Source organism: Palaemon carinicauda, chromosome 20 (assembly GCF_036898095.1).
Source record: "Palaemon carinicauda isolate YSFRI2023 chromosome 20, ASM3689809v2, whole genome shotgun sequence".
Lineage (NCBI taxonomy): Eukaryota > Metazoa > Arthropoda > Malacostraca > Decapoda > Palaemonidae > Palaemon > Palaemon carinicauda.
Window position 1 is genome coordinate 24,058,782 of NC_090744.1, and position 18,613 is coordinate 24,077,394.

The window sequence follows — 18,613 nt, forward strand, 5'->3', positions numbered from 1 at the left end:
TTTCTTAACTTAATGGTTTTGATCCTAATAAAGGAACTTTTCAGTTTTTTCCTTTAACAATAATATGTTTTAACGATATATATGATTGGGCTCTTCTCTCAGGTTCTAAGTCAAGAGAGAGAGAGAGAGAGAGAGATAGAGACGGAGGGAGAAAGAGGATAAACGTTTCATTCAAGCCTGCCAGGCGTACGAGTAACGTAGTTATCGTTTTTGCTCTTCTCCCTAGTCTCTTTAGGGGAAGAAACTAAACGTTTCTCGAGTGATCTAGTGTTTAGTCTCTTTCCAGCCACTGAATTATCTTTCATTAGATTTTTCTGTTACATTGTAATTCTGTTTTCGCAATTTCTAACTTTGAGAAAGGATAGAATTGCGTATTTCAGGTACAAACCACTTAAAGTTTCGAGTTCAGTGAAATAAGTGCAAACAGAAATCAAAGTGATAAGTGATTAGTGCGTGAGGGTACTTTTGTGCGCGCCAGTCGTCCTCCCAGTCCGGGACCTCTTGCAAGCTCCCAAGCCCAGGGGAGAAGCAATGTCGAAGGGCATAAGGGTTCAGCAGGCCTTGATCGGCGCACAGAAGTATCCTCGGTGGTTGTGGGCGTGTCTTACCGAGACCGTCACTCCCACCCGCAGACGATTGAGCCCTTATTTTGCTCGTCTGCAGAAGAGATTAGGGGAGAAAATAAAGGCAGAGTAACGCTGGTCTCAGGTCTCAAGACCTCTTAAACGTTAAGTCCAGACCTATGCCAGACGTACGAAGTTAAAGTTCACAACCCGAATGCAGTCATTGGGTTAGCTCTGACTCTCCTCAGTCATCAGTTGATTACACTCCGCCTAAGAGGAGTAAGGTTCTGCCGCAACAGATCTCTGCTGTTAAGGCTTTACCTCAGCAGACCTTAGTGTCTGCCGACCCCAAGTTGACTCTACTGCAGTCCATACAGTCACAACTTTCGGTCTTGATGCGTGAGTGTCGGGCTGAGAGTGTTGCGCCTCCGCCTACACTCCCCCCCGCCTACACTCCCCCCCGCCTATGATCGCTCCGCCTGATCGCAGTACCACCTGCCAGGCGTACGATGTTGTGAACTCTACTACAGTCCATGCAAGCACAGCTTTCGGACTTGATGCGTGAGTGTCGGGCTGAGAGTGTTGCTCCTCCGCCTCCGCCTACACTCCCTCCACCTACACTCGCTCCGCCTGATCGCAGTACCATCTGCCAGGCGTACGATGTTGTGGACTCTACTACAGTCCATGCAAGCACAGCTTTCGGACTTGATGCGTGAGTGTCGGGCTGAGAGTGTTGCTCCTCCGCCTCCGCCTACACTCCCTCCACCTACACTCGCTCCGCCTGATCGCAGTACCGCCTGCCAGGCGTACGATGTTGTGGACTCTACTACAGTCCATGCAAGCACAGCTTTCGGACTTATGCGTGAGTGTCGGGCTGAGAGTGTTACTCCTCCGCCTCCGCCTACACTCCCTCCGCCTACGCTCGCTCCGCCTGATCGCAGTACCACCTGCCAGGCGTACGATGTTGAGCCACGTGCTGAGTTTGCTGTTCCCTGTGGTGTTCAGCCTCCGCCTTCCTTAAGGCAACCTTTACAATGGGATCAGGAGGATTATACCTCTCTTCCTCCGCCTCCACTTGCTGCTCCACCAGTGATGCAACACTCGGTTGAGGTACAACAACCTCTCCCGTCCATGAGTCAGTCTCCTCAGCTCTCGCTGCAGCGAGCTCAACCCTCCACAAGGCAAGCACCACAACACCTTAGCCTTGCGCCTCAGGAGCCTCAGCTTGCGAGACATTTACCTTGTTCTGCGCAGCCTCTTCCTCATCGCGCTCCGCTCACACCACAGGAACTGGAACTTGCTACTCCGCTTCCGCCAACCGCTCAGCAAGCGCAACCCTTGGGTTCAACCACTCATGCTAGGAGTCAGCCTCCTCCACCCATGCGCCTTCCTTCTGCTTGTCTTTTATTCAGCCTTTGCAGACTGAGCCTCAGGTGTTCCCTCAACGGAGTCTTGAAGAGGAAACCACAACTATTGTTGTTCCAGCTCGTTCTGACTCTGCTGTTCAGCATACCTTACCTCCATTTTCATACCATGGTTTAAACCCCATGCAAGCATGCATAAAGCACTCTAGCACTGGTCATGGAATTTCTGAGAAATGTTAAACGCCATGCACACGCTCTGCTTTCCTTACAGCAGGCTCTGCTTACAGCAGGCTCTGCTTTCTACATGCTCAGCATACAGCATGCTCTGCATTCAGCATGCTCTGCATACAACATGCTCTGCATTCAGGCATGCTCTGCATACAGCATACTCTGCATACATCATGCTCTGCATACCTTACCGCATGCTTCTCAACACATCTGGGGTTGTTGCCAACTCACTAGACTGTCAAGCAGTTTCATAACGTTGCCTTCTAGTCTGCTGCTTTGGCACCAGTGAACCCTCACTCAGAGAACTTAGCTTTTCTAGGATAAGGTCCCTGTAGATGAGTAAGTTCTTTTCTCCCTCCTTCTGATATTCCCTTGAGGACTCTGTCATTTGGAGGGAGCCTTTAGCTGCATAACCTCTTATGGACTTTTATTTAAGCATAACATGCTTACAGGGAAGGTAATGGTTCCACTTCAGTCGCTAATCCCGTCTGTTACCACACCTTCTCCCATAGACCTTGAGCTGTGTTGCATGACATGCAGTCCAAGCTTAGTCCTTGTTAGAGGATTTTTTGTTTACGGAGTCAATGTGTCACGGGGAAGACGTTCAACAACCAACAGAAGTGACTTGTTGTGACGCAGTGCGGCAACCTCAGCAACCCGTTAAGGAGTTGTCTGTACGACCCAGACAGTCTAGACAGATTCGGGTTGTCACTGTACTTCCTCGCTTGCCCATGATTGACAGTTTACAGACTGTGCAGCAGTATCATGATCTTGTGTCCGGCTCCGTCAGACGACTGGCTTTTAAGAGCTCCCACAAGTCGTCGCTGTCTGGAGATTTTCAAATGGACTATGGATCTGACCAAGGAACTGGGCCTCCTGGTCAATTTTGAGGAGTCTCAGCTCGTTCCATCCCAGACCATTGTCTCCTTGGGTATGGATCTTCAGAGTCGAGCTTTTCGGACTTGTCCGTCGGCCCCAAGGATCTTCCAAGCCCTAGAATGCATCCAGAGCATGCTGAGAAGGAACCGATGCTTAGTCAGGCAGTGGATGAGTCTAACAGGGACACTTTCATCGCTGGCCCTGTTCATCGAGTTAGGGAGACTCCACCTCCGCCCCCTTCAGTATCATCTAGCTGCTCACTGGATAAAGGACATGACGCTAGAGACGGTCTCAGTTCCTGTTTCCGAAGAGATGAGGTCTACTCTAACGTGGTGGAAGAACAGCATTCTTCTCAAGGAAGGTCTACCATTGGCTGTTCAGACCCCCGACCACCGTCTCTTCTCGGACGCATCGGACACGGGCTGGGGTGCGACACTGGACGGACAGGAATGCTCGGGAACATGGAATCAGGAGCAAAGGACACTTCACATCTATTGCAAGGAGTTGTTGGCAGTTCATCTGGCCTTGATAAACTTCAAGTCCCTCCAGCTAAACAAGGTGGTGGAGGTGAACTCCGACAACACCACAGCCTTGGCTTACATCTCCAAGCAGGGAGGGACTCATTCGAGGAAGTTGTTCGAGATCGCTAGGGACCTCCTCATTTGGTCAAAAGATCGAAAGCTCACGCTGGTAACGAGGCTCATTCAGGGCGATATGAATGTCATGGCAGATCGCCTCAGCCGGAAGGGTCAGGTCTTCCCCACAGAGTGGACCCTTCACAAGAATGTTTGCAGCAGACTTTGGGCCCTGTGGGGTCAGCCAACCATAGATCTATTCGCTACCTCGATGACCAAGAGGCTCCTCTTGTATTGTTCTCCGATTCCAGACCCAGCAGCAGTTCGCGTGGATGCCTTTCTGCTGGATTGGTCCCATCTCGACCTGTATGCATTCCCGCCGTTCAAGATTGTCAACAGGGTACTTCAGAAGTTCGCCTCTCACAAAGGGACACGGCTGACGTTGGTTGCTCCCCTCTGGCCCGCGAGAGAATGGTTCACCGAGGTACTGCAATGGCTGGTCGACGTTCCCAGGACTCTTCCTCTAAGAGTGGACCTTCTGCGTCAACCTCACGTAAAGAAGGTACACCCAAACCTCCACGCTCTTCGTCTGACTGCCTTCAGACTATCGAAAGACTCTCAAGAGCTAGAGGCTTTTCGAAGGAGGCAGCCAGAGCGATTGCCAGAGCAAGGACGACATCCACTCTCAGAGTCTATCAGTCTAAATGGGAAGTCTTCCGAAGCTGGTGCAAGGCCAATGCAGTTTCCTCAACCAGTACCACTGTAACCCAGATTGCTGACTTCCTGTTACATCTAAGGAACGTAAGATCCCTATCAGCTCCTACGATCAAGGGTTACAGAAGTATGTTGGCAGCGGTTTTCCGCCACAGAGGCTTGGATCTTTCCTCCAACAAAGATCTACAGGACCTCCTTAGGTCTTTTGAGACCTCAAAGGAACGTCGGTTGTCCACTCCAGGCTGGAATCTAGACGTGGTCCTAAGGTTCCTAATGTCATCAGGATTTGAACCGCTCCAATCAGCCTCTTTTAAGGACCTCACATTAAAAACTCTTTTCCTCGTGTGCTTAGCAACAGGTAAAAGAGTAAGTGAGATCCACGCCTTCAGCAGGAACATAGGTTTCACATCTGAAACGGCTTCATGTTCCTTGCAGCTCGGTTTTTTGGCTAAAAACGAGCTTCCTTCCCGTCCTTGGCCTAAGTCGTTCGAGATCCCAAGCCTGTCCAACATGGTGGGGAACGAACTGGAGAGAGTACTTTGCCCAGTTAGAGCTCTTAAGTACTATCTAAGAAGGTCAAAACCATTACGAGGACAATCAGAAGCCTTATGGTGTGCTATCAAGAAGCCTTCTCTACCAATGTCTAAGAACGCAGTTTCTTACTACATCAGGCTTCTGATTAGAGAAGCAAATTCTCATCTGAAGGAAGAAGACCTTGCTTTGCTGAAGGTAAGGACACATGAAGTGAGAGCTGTGGCTACTTCAGTGGCCTTCAAACAGAACCGTTCTCTGCAGAGTGTTATGGATGCAACCTATTGGAGAAGCAAGTCAGTGTTCGCATCATTCTATCTCAAAGATGTCCAGTCTCTTTACGAGTACTGCTACACCCTGGGACCATTCGTAGCAACGAATGCAGTAGTAGGCGAGGGCTCAGCCACTACATTCCCATAATCCCATAACTTTTTAACCTTTCTCTTGAATACTTTTTATGGGTTGTACGGTCGGCTAAGAAGCCTTCCACATCCTTGTTGATTTGGCGGGTGGTCAATTCTTTCTTGAGAAGCGCCGAGGTTAAAGGTTGTGATGAGGTCCTTTAGTATGGGTTGCAGCCCTGTATACTTTAGCACCTTTGAGTTGATTCAGCCTCCCAAGAGGAACGCTGCGCTCAGTAAGGAAGACGATCTTATTAAAGGCAGAGTAACGGTTCAAGTCGACTTCCTTACCAGGTACTTATTATTTCATTGTTATTGTGGATAACTGATTATATGAAATACGGGATACTTAGCTATCCTTTAGTCTTGTACACTGGTTTTTCACCCACCCCCCTGGGTGTGAATCAGCTACATGATTATCGGGTAAGTTTAATATTGAAAAATGTTATTTTTATTAATAAAATAAATTTTTGAATATACTTACCCGATAATCATGATTTAATCGACCCTCCCTTCCTCCCCATAGAGAACCAGTGGACCGAGGAATAATTGAGGAGGTGTCAACAAGAAGTACCTGAGTACCTGGCCACAGGTGGCGCTGGTAAATACACCCCCTTCTAGTATTGTGATAGCTGGCGTATCCCTCCATAGAATTCTGTCGGGCAACGGAGTTGACAGCTACATGATTATCGGGTAAGTATATTCAAAAATTTATTTTATTAATAAAAATAACATTTTTCTTTCGTTTTCTACTTTTAGAAACTTTTAAATCGAGCGCGGAGGTCTACTACACAATTACCCTTGGACTTCCCTCTTTTTAGTGAAAGTACTTAAATTTGATAACTTAGACTGCTGTGGCCTTACTACCTACGGGGGAGGTAGTAAGTCTCAATCCTCTGGTTCGCTTCATTCCTCACAAGGTAACACTAAATTATGTTATTTCGTAAGGCGTAAAACTAGCTTCTCATTAAAGTATTTCAGACCAAGAATTACATCATTATTAAACAATTTCACCGCTCCTCTGTTTTGGCAAACCGTACATGGATGTTTTGGGCATGCCATGCCCGTGGGTCAATATTAAAGTATCATAAGTAGACATATCTCAAGTAGTCCTTACCTCAAGTTTTGGAGGACGAAGGGTGGTGGTTCTTTGTTGATGGTTGGAGCTCTGGGACTGTCCCTGTCTTCACTCAAGGTGTTTACTACTGTACTATAATTGTTCAGAGGCTATTTTCCTCTTGGTTAGGGTAGAAGAGACTCTTAAGCTATGGTCAGCAGCTCTTCTATGAGAAAGACACTCCATAGTCTCTGTACCATGTCTTCCACTGTCTTGGATTAGAGTTTTCTTGCTTGAAGGTACACTCAGGCACACTGTTCTATCTTATTTATCTTCCTCTTGTTTTGTTAAAGTTTTTATAGTGTATATGGAAGATATTTATTTTTAATGTTACTCTTAGAATATTTTATTTTTCCATGTTTCCTTTTCTCACTGGGCTATTTTCCCCGTTGGAGCCCCCGGGCTTATAGCATCCTGCTTTTTAAACTAGAGTTGTAGCTTAGCAAGTAATAATAATAATAATAATAATAATAATAATAATAATAATAATAATAATAATAATAATCATGTGTCTAGCTTTGGTAACCAGCATTTTGCAGGTGAATAGATTCATATAACCTTGAATCTTCATCACTTGTTAATATATATGGAGTACTGTATAGAGTATGATCATTATTCTTCATCACATGTCATTATGTATACTGTACAGTAATTAACAATATCTTTATAAAGGAAATTAGGATCTCTTAAGGTTGTGTTGTGGTCTGTTATTTATTTTATTTCCATGTTTAAAGAATAGATATTCTCCATTTTCCTCTCGTGTACTTGGTAGTTCACACCACTCAGCCCCTTTTATAATTAGTAATGTAACACTCATTTCAATGCTCTGATTCGCCCTTAAGGTGTTATTAACAGTTGGATTTTTATTTTGGAAAAAGTTGTTGCTTTTAAAAGTTTATATTTTTATTATAATTTGATATTTATTAATTAAAATTATTTCATAAGCAGGTTTGCAGGTCTTGTTTAATTATTTTTACTGTTATTATGACATCATTTTCATGTTGGAAGGATTTGTTATTAAATGGTAGCTAAATGAGATTAGTTTAAAGAAAATGAATAAGGAGTACAAAGAAATTATGAGAACTGGGTCCAAAGATAAGATATGTTAAGAGCTTTTTCAGTACTCTCTGTGATACATTGAGACACAGTAAGTGGTAATCTATGCATGGTTCAGTAATAGTTGCCAAAGGTTGATTACCTTTAATGCACATTTTATCTCTGTGTGTGATATATCATAAATCTAGAGCTACTTACTTAACCCTTTTACCTCCAAAGGACGTACTGGTACGTTTCACAAAACCCATCCCTTTACCCCCATGGACGTACCGGTACGTCCTTGCAATAAAATGCTATAAAAATTATTTTTTTCATATTTTTATAATTTTTTGAAAAAATTCAGGCATTTTCCAAGAGAATGAGACCAACCTGACCTCTCTATGACAAAAATTAAGGCTGTTAGAGCAATTTAAAAAAAATATACTGCAAAATGTGCTGGGAAAAAAATAACCCCTTTGGGGTTAAGGGTTGGAAATTTCCAAAGAGCCTGGGGGTAAAAGGGTTAAGAAGATTCTTTTATTTTGTGATGTTAGTAGAGTGGTGTACATAAGGACTTGTAAGAGTAAACTGCAGTAAAAATAACCAAAGGTAAATAGGCCATAAGAAATTTAGGAATATACTTTAGTGATTGATTATTGTAAAGATTTTACAGTACAGTATTGTATATTTGTCCCTTTCAGATGCCTTTTCTTCAAGTAAGAACAAGTTTGATGTATATAAACCAATTTATGAAAATCACATTACAGTAGTACAGTACCTCGGTTTATGAGTGTCTGAATACGAGCATTTTATTGGTCTGCAAACAATTATTTCCCTCCTTAAACGCATTCGTTGCAGACGAGCACTAACGAAACTAGCGTGTGATATGCAGAAAGCAGTCTCCGAAGTACTCATGCAGTGTTCACATGACTTTTACTCTACTGTATTTTGTTTCACCATAACTCACTCCCTCCCTTGCTCAGACCTTAACTCCTTCACTCTCCGAGAACCAATCATATCAGCCTCATCTAGAGTTATCTTGCAAGGGTCTTTGGAAGTGTTCTTTGTAAAGTTGTGACCGTCATATTCTTTATAAAATTGTGATTGGTATTGTTCACTGTCAGGTTAACAGTAACATTACAGTACAGCATTTAGACAATGGCTCCCAAGATTATTAAGAAAAATAGTAAGAGAAAGTCAATGATTACTGTGGAGGTAAAAAAAAAGATCATAGAGAAGCATGAACAAGGTATGCGTGTGGCACACCTGGCAAAAATGTACAATCGTAGAACATCCACCATTTGTACAATTCTGAAGAAAAAAGAAGAAATCAAAGGAGTCGATGTAGCAAAAGGGGTGATGACGTTGACGAAACAACGACCTCGTGTTCTTGATAATGTAGAAAATTTGCTTCTCAGCTGGATCAATGAGAAGCAGTTAGCAGGAGATATGATTACTGAGAATATTATTTGTGAAAAAGCAAAGGTATTGTATGCTGACCTTGTTCAAAAGGAACCTGGTAGATCAGCAGATCTAGAAAAAGAAACATTCAAAGCGAGTCGTGGGTGGTTTGAAAATTTTAAGAAAAGAACTGGCATCCATAATGTTGTGCATCAAAATGGGGCTACAAGTTCTGATGTCAAGGAGCCAAAAGCATTCGTTTCAGAGTTTCAAAGGTTTGTGAATTCTGGGTCTTACCTGCCACAGCAAGTGTTCAACTGCAAGGAGACCGGGCTTTTTTGGAAGAAGATGCCCAGGAGGACGTTCATTACTGCAGAAGAAAAGACAGTTCCCGGTCACAAGCCCATGAAAGACCGTTTAACCCTCTTGTTGTGTGCTAATGCCAGTGGGGATTGTAAAATCAAACCTCTCCTGGTGTATCACTCGGAGAATCCCCGAACCTTTAAAAAGTATAAGGTGCAGAAGCAGCAGCTGAATGTTATGTGGAGGTCAAACAACAAGGCTGTGGTGACTCGCATTTTATTTGTGGAATGGGTCAATGAGGTTTTTGGTCCTGAGGTAAAAAAGTACCTCATGGAGAAGAACCTCCCACTCCAAGCCTCCTTGCTTATGGAAAATGCTCCTTCCCATCCTCCAGCCTTTGAAGACGACTTGATGGAGGAATTCAAATTCATCCGAATAAAGTTTCTACCTCCCGATGTCAGTCCAGTACTCCAACCCATGGATCAGCAGGTGATCATGAACTTCAAAAAGCTTTATACAAAGGCAATGTTCCAGCGGTGCTTCGAGGTCTTGTCCTTCCTCACCCTCCGAGAGTTTTGGAAAGACCATTTCCACATAGTGAGTTGCCTCAAAATGATTGATAAAGCCTGGGAAGGAGTCACCAATAGAACCCTCAATTCTGCATGGAGGAAACTGTGGCCAGAATGTGTTGCTGAATACAATTTAGAGGGATTGAAATCCATACAGGAGGAGGCAGTTGATGATGAAATTGTGTCCTTGGGTAAGATAATGGGATTGGAGATAGATAAGGATGACATTCATGATCTTCTCGATGAGCATAGCAAGCAGCTAACAACTGAAGAGCTGGTGGAATTGCATAAGAAGCAGCAGCAAGAGGTTGCTGAGGAAAATTCATCCAAGGAGGAGGAGGAACAGAGTGACAAACCTCTTGTCTCAAGTGAAATTAAGGAGATGTTAAGACTGTGGGAAACCCTACAAAATTTTGTAGTAAAACACCACCAAGATGAGGCTTTGGCTGGGCAAGCAGTGAATCTATTTACCGACAACGCGATGTCGCATTTCCATACAATTTTAAAGAAAAAAGAAAACCAGCCATCTCTAGATGGGTTCCTTATAAAAGATAAATGTAAGAGTGTAAACGAATATGACAAGGTGTCCAAAAAGCATAAATTAAGTGATTCGTTTGATGATGGTGAATGCCGTTCAAGAGAAAGAACTTCTGATGTTATACCAGAAGTTCTTGTGGAGGGAGATTCTCCCACCAAGCACTAACCCCCCTCCTCCTCTTCTCATCTCCCCGTGCCAGCTATGACTCTCCTCAAAGGTAAATTGTGTGAGTTAATATGTCAATCTATTTGTTTTTATTGTGAATTATTAATTTGTATTCATTTCTGATGTTAGAGGTTGTAATTTGTTCCCTAAATCATATTACTGTACAAATATTTAGAAATAAATGTATTTGTGAATTTATGAATATGTGGAATGTTTCAAGTATATTTCCTTTATTTCTTATGGGAATTTTTTTTTGGATTACAAACATACTAGGTAGCGTGCTCGCTCCAAGAGCTGATCAAATTCATAAACTACGGTACCGCTGTATTTGATTTTTATCTTTATTTTGCAGGTTTGTGTAAATCATGCTGGTGATATTTGCTGTAGGATGGTTAATGCTGTTTACAGTGTCAACTCAGGTTAGTTTGTAATTTTTTTTTTTTTTTTTTGCCTTGTAGTGATTAAGATTGCATCACATTCAAACTTGCTGGATATGCTGCATAAAGAACATTGATTCTATAGTGATGATATTCAGGAAGGAGAACAGTTTGTTCAGACACGTGATATAAGCCTTAGACCTTTGATAGGAGTATATCATCATCATCATCATCATCATCATTGTCATCATTATCATGACTTGAAGTAAAGCTGGAATGTCCGTATAAACTTTAAGACAAGGTAGTAGTATTGTAGGTTATTCAATGACCACCTACAAATTTGTGGTGGCCTATTGGAAATGTCCCTACCTGGTGATCTGCCGGACTAGGTTTCGAGACCCGCTCAAGTTCGATAGTTTCTTGTAGTGTGTGCAACCTCACCATCCTTGTGAGCTAAGGTCTATTTGCCGAGGCATCAGCAGACGTTGACTGGCCCTCCCTGGCCCTAGCTTGGGTGCTAATCATATGTATATATGGTCAGTCTTTATGACATTGTCCTGCTAGCTAGGGCATTGTCACTGTCCTTACCTATGGCATTCACGAGTAACCTTTAAACATAGCCTAATGTCAATGACATCTTCATGCTCAGGTTGTTGTAAGGTTGACATGAATCATCAGTAAACCAGCCAGATTGGATTTAGAGACTTTCTCCCTCTTTAGGATGAGTCTCCTATTATGGATCAAAGGTTTGTATTAGACGAAGGAACAAATTACAGACTTTTTAATCAATTTGTGTTTTTAAATATTAAACTTAGCCGGTGAATATATAATAGCTGCAACTCTGCGGCTCGACAGACAACATACTAAAAAAACTCGCGAGCGATCGCTATGCAGGTTGCGGGTGTGCCCACCAGCGCCAACTGTCGGCCAGATACCACTCTTGAATGTAAACAAAACCTTCAATTCTTCTCTGTCGACGTTGACGACAAGACGTACTTATACTCGCTGTAGAACCTGGAGTTTTCCCATCATATTTGGTGAAGTACTTTATTTTGGTTTGAGCTTTCGCAGTACAGGTGTTTTTCCTCAACATAAACTCTTGAACTCTTTATTGAATCGGATTATTTGTTGATGACTTGGATTGTTTTTGGAATTTTCTTTGACTAATTCAAAATGGCTGACCCTTCTCAAGTACCTAGTTTTCGAAAGTGTAATGCTAGGGACTGTAATAGGCGTCTTCCAAAGGCTTCTCTCGACCCTCATACTGTTTGTTCCAATTGTCGGGGTAAAACCTGTCAATTGGGAGATCGGTGTGAGGAATGCGTGGGCCTTTCGGAATTCGATTTTATCGAATATGATAAATATACACGCAGACTAGAGAGAGATAGGGTAAGGAGAAGTTCTTCTAGGTCCGTAGATTTTTCCTCTCCACATGCCCCTGAACCTAATCCTTCCCCTGTAGTGGTTGTTCCTAACCCCCCTTCTAGCACTCAGGAACCGTCGATGCAAGACATGTTACGTGCTATCCATGCCTTGGGGGAGAGGGTTGAAGCGTTAGCAAGTGACCGTAATCAACTCATGGCTGACGTGAAGGAACTTAAGTGCCACAGTGCCACAGTGCCACGGCGGAAAGTGGGAAAGTGATTAGTGCGCAAAGTGTTGTGAACAGTGTTGCGACCGAGGGTTCGTCTGTTCGTGCCTGTCGTTCACCTAGTCCGGGACCTCTTGCAAGCTCCCAAGCCCAGGGGAGAAGCAATGTCGTACGACTTATGGGTTCGAGAGGCCTTGATCAGCGAACAGACGTTCCCTCTTTGGTATCAGGCGTATCTCGTCAAGATCGCCCCTACCATAAGACGAGAGAGCCCATTTTTACCTCGTCTTCCGAAGGCGTTTCACGCAAGAAACCATGGAGCAAGGTTTCTAGGCCTTTGAAACGCAAGTCGGTCCCTTCAGGACAGGTCCAACGTCCCAGATGTAGTCACTGGGACAGTTCGGACCCGTTGCTGTCATCGGATGACTGCTCGCCGCCTAAGCAAGGCAAAGTTGTGCCGTCTCAGACGCTAACCCCGGCTGTTACCGCACCCGTTACCGTAGACCCTAAATGGGTTATACTGCAGGACATGCAGTCTAAGCTTGTGTCCCTTATGGAAGATTACAACGCAGAGAAGGTTTCCGTTGAACCTAGCCGTTTATCTCATGGAGATCCTGGCCGTCAGCCACCCAAGCGTTCTGTTGTGCGTCCTGTTGACGTTGGTGTTGCCAGTTCACGTCAACCAGTTGGGGTTGTACCACACCCGATGCGGTCTCGTGTGGACTTTCAACCTAATGTGGACGTTAAGCAACTCACTGATGCGCCTGGTGACGTTCAGGACGTTCGCCAACCATCAGAGTTGACTTGTTTTGACGCGGTGCGTCAACCTCCGCAACCTAGAGTTGTTTTGACTGCACAACCCAGGCGGTCTAAGCAGTCTCGGGTGGACGCTGTGCGTCCTCACGCACCTGTTGTTGTTGTTAACAGTTCCCAGACTGTTCAGCAGTTTCAAGACGCTGCGTCCTGCTCCGTCACTTATGCACCAGTGCGGGCGGACGCTGCGTGTCAAGCATTGCCTACCCCTTTGCTTGTTTCTCATCAGTTATCTGATGAGGAACTTTCGGATGAGGACGTTGCTGACCCTCAGCCTGAGGATCATCCTTCAGATATTGATGAGCCTAGAGCAGTTCCGCCATCTATGGACTTTAAGAAAGTCATGCTCATCTTTAAAGAGTTGTTCCCTGAACACTTTGTCTCTGTGGCTCCTCGTTCGCCGCCGTCTGAGTTTGTTTTAGGCGTTCCTGCTGCCATGCCAGCCTTTACAAAACTCGTTCTCTCTCGCTCATCCAAGAGAGCTTTACGGCTGTTAGGCGATTGGTTAGAAACCAAGAGGAGTTTAGGGAAGACGGCCTTTGCCTTCCCCCCAACTAAACTCTCGTCTAGATCGAGCGTCTGGTATGCCACGGGAGAAGTTCTCGGCTTGGGAGTTCCTGCCTCTGCCCAGGGCGACTTCTCAAGTCTTGTAGACTCTCCCCGCCGCCTAGCCATGAGACGCTCGAAGATTAGTTGGTCATCCTCAGACCTGGACCATCTACTTAAGGGCATCTTTAGGGCTTTTGAAGTTTTTAACTTCCTTGACTGGTGTTTGGGAGCCCTGAGTAGGAAAATCTCATCAGCCGATAGAGATGTCTCCTTACTCATTATGTCCTGCATGGATAAGGCCATCCGCGATGGATCCAACGAGCTCTCCGCCTCGTTTACGTCTGGAGTCCTAAAGAAACGAGAGTCTCTGTGCTCTTTTCTGTCAGCAGGAGTGACGCCCTGTCAACGATCTGAGCTACTCTTTGCCCCTTTATCTAAGTTCTTGTTTCCTGAACTTTTAGTTAAAGAAGTATCGTTGTCCCTTGTGCAGAAGGACACCCATGACTTGGTTGCGTCCTCGGCTCGCAAAGGGACCCCTTCGTCTGCCTTGTCTGCTAGACCTAGGATAGACACTCCAGCGTCCAGGTTTATTCCGCCCTTTCGTGGCAGAGCCCCCAGCAGGGGAAGTACTCGTGCCGAAGGGAAGAGAGGAAAGAGGAAAGGAGCCAAGTCCTCGCGAGGCAGAGTCTGACTGCCCGCAGCTTCAGACAGCAGTAGGTGCCAGACTCAAGAACTTCTGGCAAGCCTGGGAGAAGAGAGGCGCAGATCAACAGTCTGTGAGGTTGCTCAGAGAGGGGTACAAAATCCCATTTGTACGCAAACCTCCTCTAGCGACGTCCCCCATCGATCTCTCTCCCAGGTACCGAGAGGAAGCAAAGAGACAAGCCCTGAAACTAGAAGTGTCTCTTTTGCTAGAGAAGGGAGCGGTGGTCAAAGTCTCGGACCTTCAATCACCGGGGTTTTACAACCGTCTCTTCCTAGTACCGAAGAAGACAGGAGGTTGGAGACCGGTGCTAGACGTCAGTGCTCTGAATGTCTTTGTCACAAAGACAAAGGTCACCATGGAGACCACGAAGTCAGTTTTAGCAGCGGTCAGAAAGGGAGACTGGATGGTCTCTCTCGACCTAAGAGACGCTTACTTCCACATCCCCATTCACTCAGATTCCCAACCTTTTCTGAGATTTGTGTTCGACAATGTGGTGTACCAGTTTCGGGCCCTATGCTTTGGCCTAAGTCCTGCTCCTCTCGTGTTTACGAGGCTTATGAGGAATGTGGCAAAATTCCTTCATTTATCGGGTATCCGAGCCTCCCTTTATTTGGACGACTGGCTTCTCAGAGCCTCGTCCAGTCATCGCTGTCTGAAGGATCTCAATTGGACTTTAGATCTGACCAAGGAATTGGGACTTCTGGTCAACTTGGAAAAGTCCCAGCTGATCCCATCCCAAACTATTCTGTATTTAGGGATGGAGATTCGCAGTCCAGTTTTTCGGGCTTTTCCGTCGGCCCCCAGAATAGATCAAGCCCTGCTCGTAATCCAAAAGATGTTGAAGAGAGAACGTTGCTCAGTCAGGAATTGGATGAGTCTGATAGGAACTCTATCATCCCTGGAGCAGTTTGTCTCGCTAGGAAGGCTACACCTCCAACCTCTACAATTCCATCTAGCTTTTCACTGGAAAAAGGACAAGACGCTAGAGGCGGTCTCGATCCCAATTTCCGAAACAGTAAAGACTTGCCTGAATTGGTGGAAAGACAATATCAGTCTACGAGAGGGACTTCCCCTAGCAGTTCAGAAACCAAACCACGTTCTCTTCTCAGACGCATCGGATTTGGGTTGGGGTGCGACACTGGACGGTCGGGAATGCTCAGGTCTGTGGACCTCAAGTCAGAGGAGCATGCATATCAACGGCAAGGAGCTTTTGGCAGTTCACCTGGCCTTGATAAACTTCGAGAGTCTCCTTCTAGACAAAGTGGTGGAGGTCAACTCGGACAACACCATAGCCTTGGCGTACATTTCCAAACAAGGAGGTACCCACTCTCTGACACTGTACGAGATCGCAAGGGACCTGCTCATCTGGTCAAGAGATCGAGGCATCTCCCTAGTGACGAGGTTTATCCAGGGCGACTTGAACGTTCTAGCAGACTGTCTCAGTCGGAAAGGTCAGGTAATTCCAACCGAATGGACCCTCCACAAGGATGTGTGCAAGAGGCTTTGGGCGACTTGGGGTCAACCCACCATAGACCTCTTTGCAACCTCGATGACCAAGAGGCTTCCAATCTATTGCTCTCCAGTCCCAGACCCAGCAGCAATACATATAGATGCCTTTCTCCTAGACTGGTCTCACCTAGACCTATACGCATTCCCACCATTCAAGATTGTCAACAAGGTACTGCAGAAGTTCGCCTCTCACGAAGGGACAAGGTTGACGTTAGTTGCTCCCCTCTGGCCCGCGAGAGAATGGTTCACCGAGGTACTTCGATGGCTGGTAGACTTTCCAAGAAGTCTTCCTCTAAGAGTAGACCTATTACGTCAGCCACACGTAAAGAAGTACACCAAAGCCTCCACGCTCTTCGTCTGACTGGCTTCAGACTATCGAAAGACTCTCGAGAGCTAGAGGCTTTTCGAAGGAGGCAGCCAGTGCGATTGCAAGAGCGAGGAGAGCTTCTACCATTAGAGTTTACCAATCGAAGTGGGAAATCTTCCGAGACTGGTGCAAGTCAGTATCTGTATCCTCGTCCAGTACCTCTGTAGCCCAAATCGCGGACTTTCTCTTATATCTGAGAAGAGTTCGCTCCCTTTCAGCTCCCACGATCAAGGGCTACAGGAGCATGTTGGCTTCGGTCTTCCGGCATAGAGGCTTAGATCTTTCCAACAATAAAGATCTACAAGATCTCCTTAAGTCTTTTGAGACCTCTAAGGAACGTCGTTTGGCTACACCTGGATGGAATTTAGACGTGGTCCTAAGATTCCTCATGTCAGACAGGTTCGAGCCTTTACATTCAGCCTCCCTGAAGGATCTCACTCTTAAGACTCTTTTCCTGGTGTGCTTGGCCTCAGCTAAAAGAGTCAGTGAGCATCATGCCTTCAGCAAGAACATCGGTTTTTCGACAGAAAAAGCCTCTTGTTCTCTTCAACTTGGTTTCCTAGCCAAGAATGAACTGCCTTCTCGTCCTTGGCCTAAATCTTTTGATATTCCTAGCTTATCAAAGATCGCAGGCAACGAGTTAGAGAGAGTATTATGCCCCGTTAGAGCTCTTAAGTTCTATTTAGCTCGTACTAAGCCTTTAAGAGGTAAATCTGAAGCGTTATGGTGTTCGGTTAAGAAACCATCCTTACCTATGTCAAAGAATGCTTTGTCATATTTTATCAGATTGTTAATACGAGAAGCTCATTCACACTTGAGTGAGGAAGACCGATCTTTGCTTAAGGTTAAGACGCACGAAATTAGAGCTATAGCAACTTCCGTGGCCTTTAAGCAAAATAGATCTCTGCAAAGTATCATGGACGCGACCTTTTGGAGAAGCAAGTCAGTGTTCGCGTCATTTTACTTGAAAGATGTCCAGACTCTTTACGAGGACTGCTACACACTGGGTCCATTCGTAGCAGCGAGTGCAGTAGTGGGTGAGGGCTCAACCACTACACTTCCCTAATTTCATATCCTTTTAATCTGTCTCTTGAAATGTTTTTAATATTGTTTTTTTGGGTTGTACGGAAGGCTAAGAAGCCTTTCGCATCCTGGTTGATTTGGCGGGTGGTCAAAGTCATTTCTTGAGAGCGCCCAGATTAGGGGTTTGATGAGGTCCTGTTGTATGGGTTGCAGCCCTTGATACTTCAGCTCCTGGGAGTCTGTCGGCATCCTAAGAGGATCGCTGGGCTCCGTGAGGAAGACAGACTTACAAGGCAGAGTAATCGTCTAAGTCGACTTCCTTACCAGGTACCTATTTATTTTGGTTTTGTTATATTGATAACTGTCAAAATGAAAAAACTCTTAGCTTATACGCTGTAAACATATTAACTCTGGTCTCTACCCACCTCCTTGGGTGTGAATCAGCTATTATATATTCACCGGCTAAGTTTAATATTTAAAAATGATATTTTAATTATAAAATAAATTTTTGAATATACTTACCCGGTGAATATATAAATTAAATGACCCTCCCTTCCTCCCCAATAGAGACGCAGCGGGACGAGAAGAATTGAAGGTTTTGTTTACATTTAAGAGTGGTATCTGGCCGACAGTTGGCGCTGGTGGGCACACCCGCAACCTGCATAGCGATCGCTCGCGAGTTTTTTGAGTATGTTGTCTGTCGAGCCGCAGAGTTGCAGCTATTATATATTCACCGGGTAAGTATATTCAAAAATTTATTTTATAATTAAAATATCATTTTCCTAATTATACAAACTGAACTCGGTTGAGTCCCTTGTTAGGCTGGAGGAACGTAGAGAGTAGAGGTCCCCTTTTTGTTTTTGTTTCATTTGTTGATGTCGGCTACCCCCCAAAGTTGGGGGAAGTGCCTTGGTATATGTATGTATGTACAAACCTCATACCTTTAAAGTTATATTGCCCGCCTCAACCACCACACAAGTCCTAGGTTAAGGTCAGTGTAAATGTTATGCTACCTGTTGGGTGGGTGGGACTCTGCTCGATCTGTCACTTGCCGTCTACTACTACTTCATTTAAAGTTTCAATGGCTGCTTCAGTCATACTTCTGTTATGGGTCTCTAATTTTTATAGTTAAGAAAAATACAAATCGATGTGATGTTTCAGTAATAGTTGAGTGAAATGCCTGAAACATTTGACTTTTGACATCATTGTTTTACATACGATTCCTAGTTTTCTGAATGGATAAAATTGCATATTGCATTTTAAAATTTTAAAAGTTGTGAAATTTATAAAAGGTC

The 18,613-nt window shown here is 44.9% G+C and overlaps 1 protein-coding gene across 3 annotated transcripts in view; it reads left to right on the forward strand.

The window, feature by feature from the left end:
* The window catches only part of LOC137659466 (protein singed wings 2-like), an 86,756-nt gene that overhangs the window by 16,849 nt on the left and 51,294 nt on the right, over positions 1–18,613 (forward strand). Inside the window, exons 1-2 of one of the 3 annotated variants that reach the window (XR_011047549.1) lie at positions 8,112–10,435; positions 10,736–10,802. Coding sequence is in view for 2 of the 3 variants with exons in the window: in XM_068394356.1 (XP_068250457.1) it covers positions 10,749–10,802 (54 nt within the window). In the remaining variant the exon portion in view is untranslated. Of the gene's footprint in view, positions 1–8,111; positions 10,436–10,735; positions 10,803–18,613 lie in introns of those variants that run through there. The other 2 variants (XM_068394357.1, XM_068394356.1) reach the window with 2 other exon arrangements.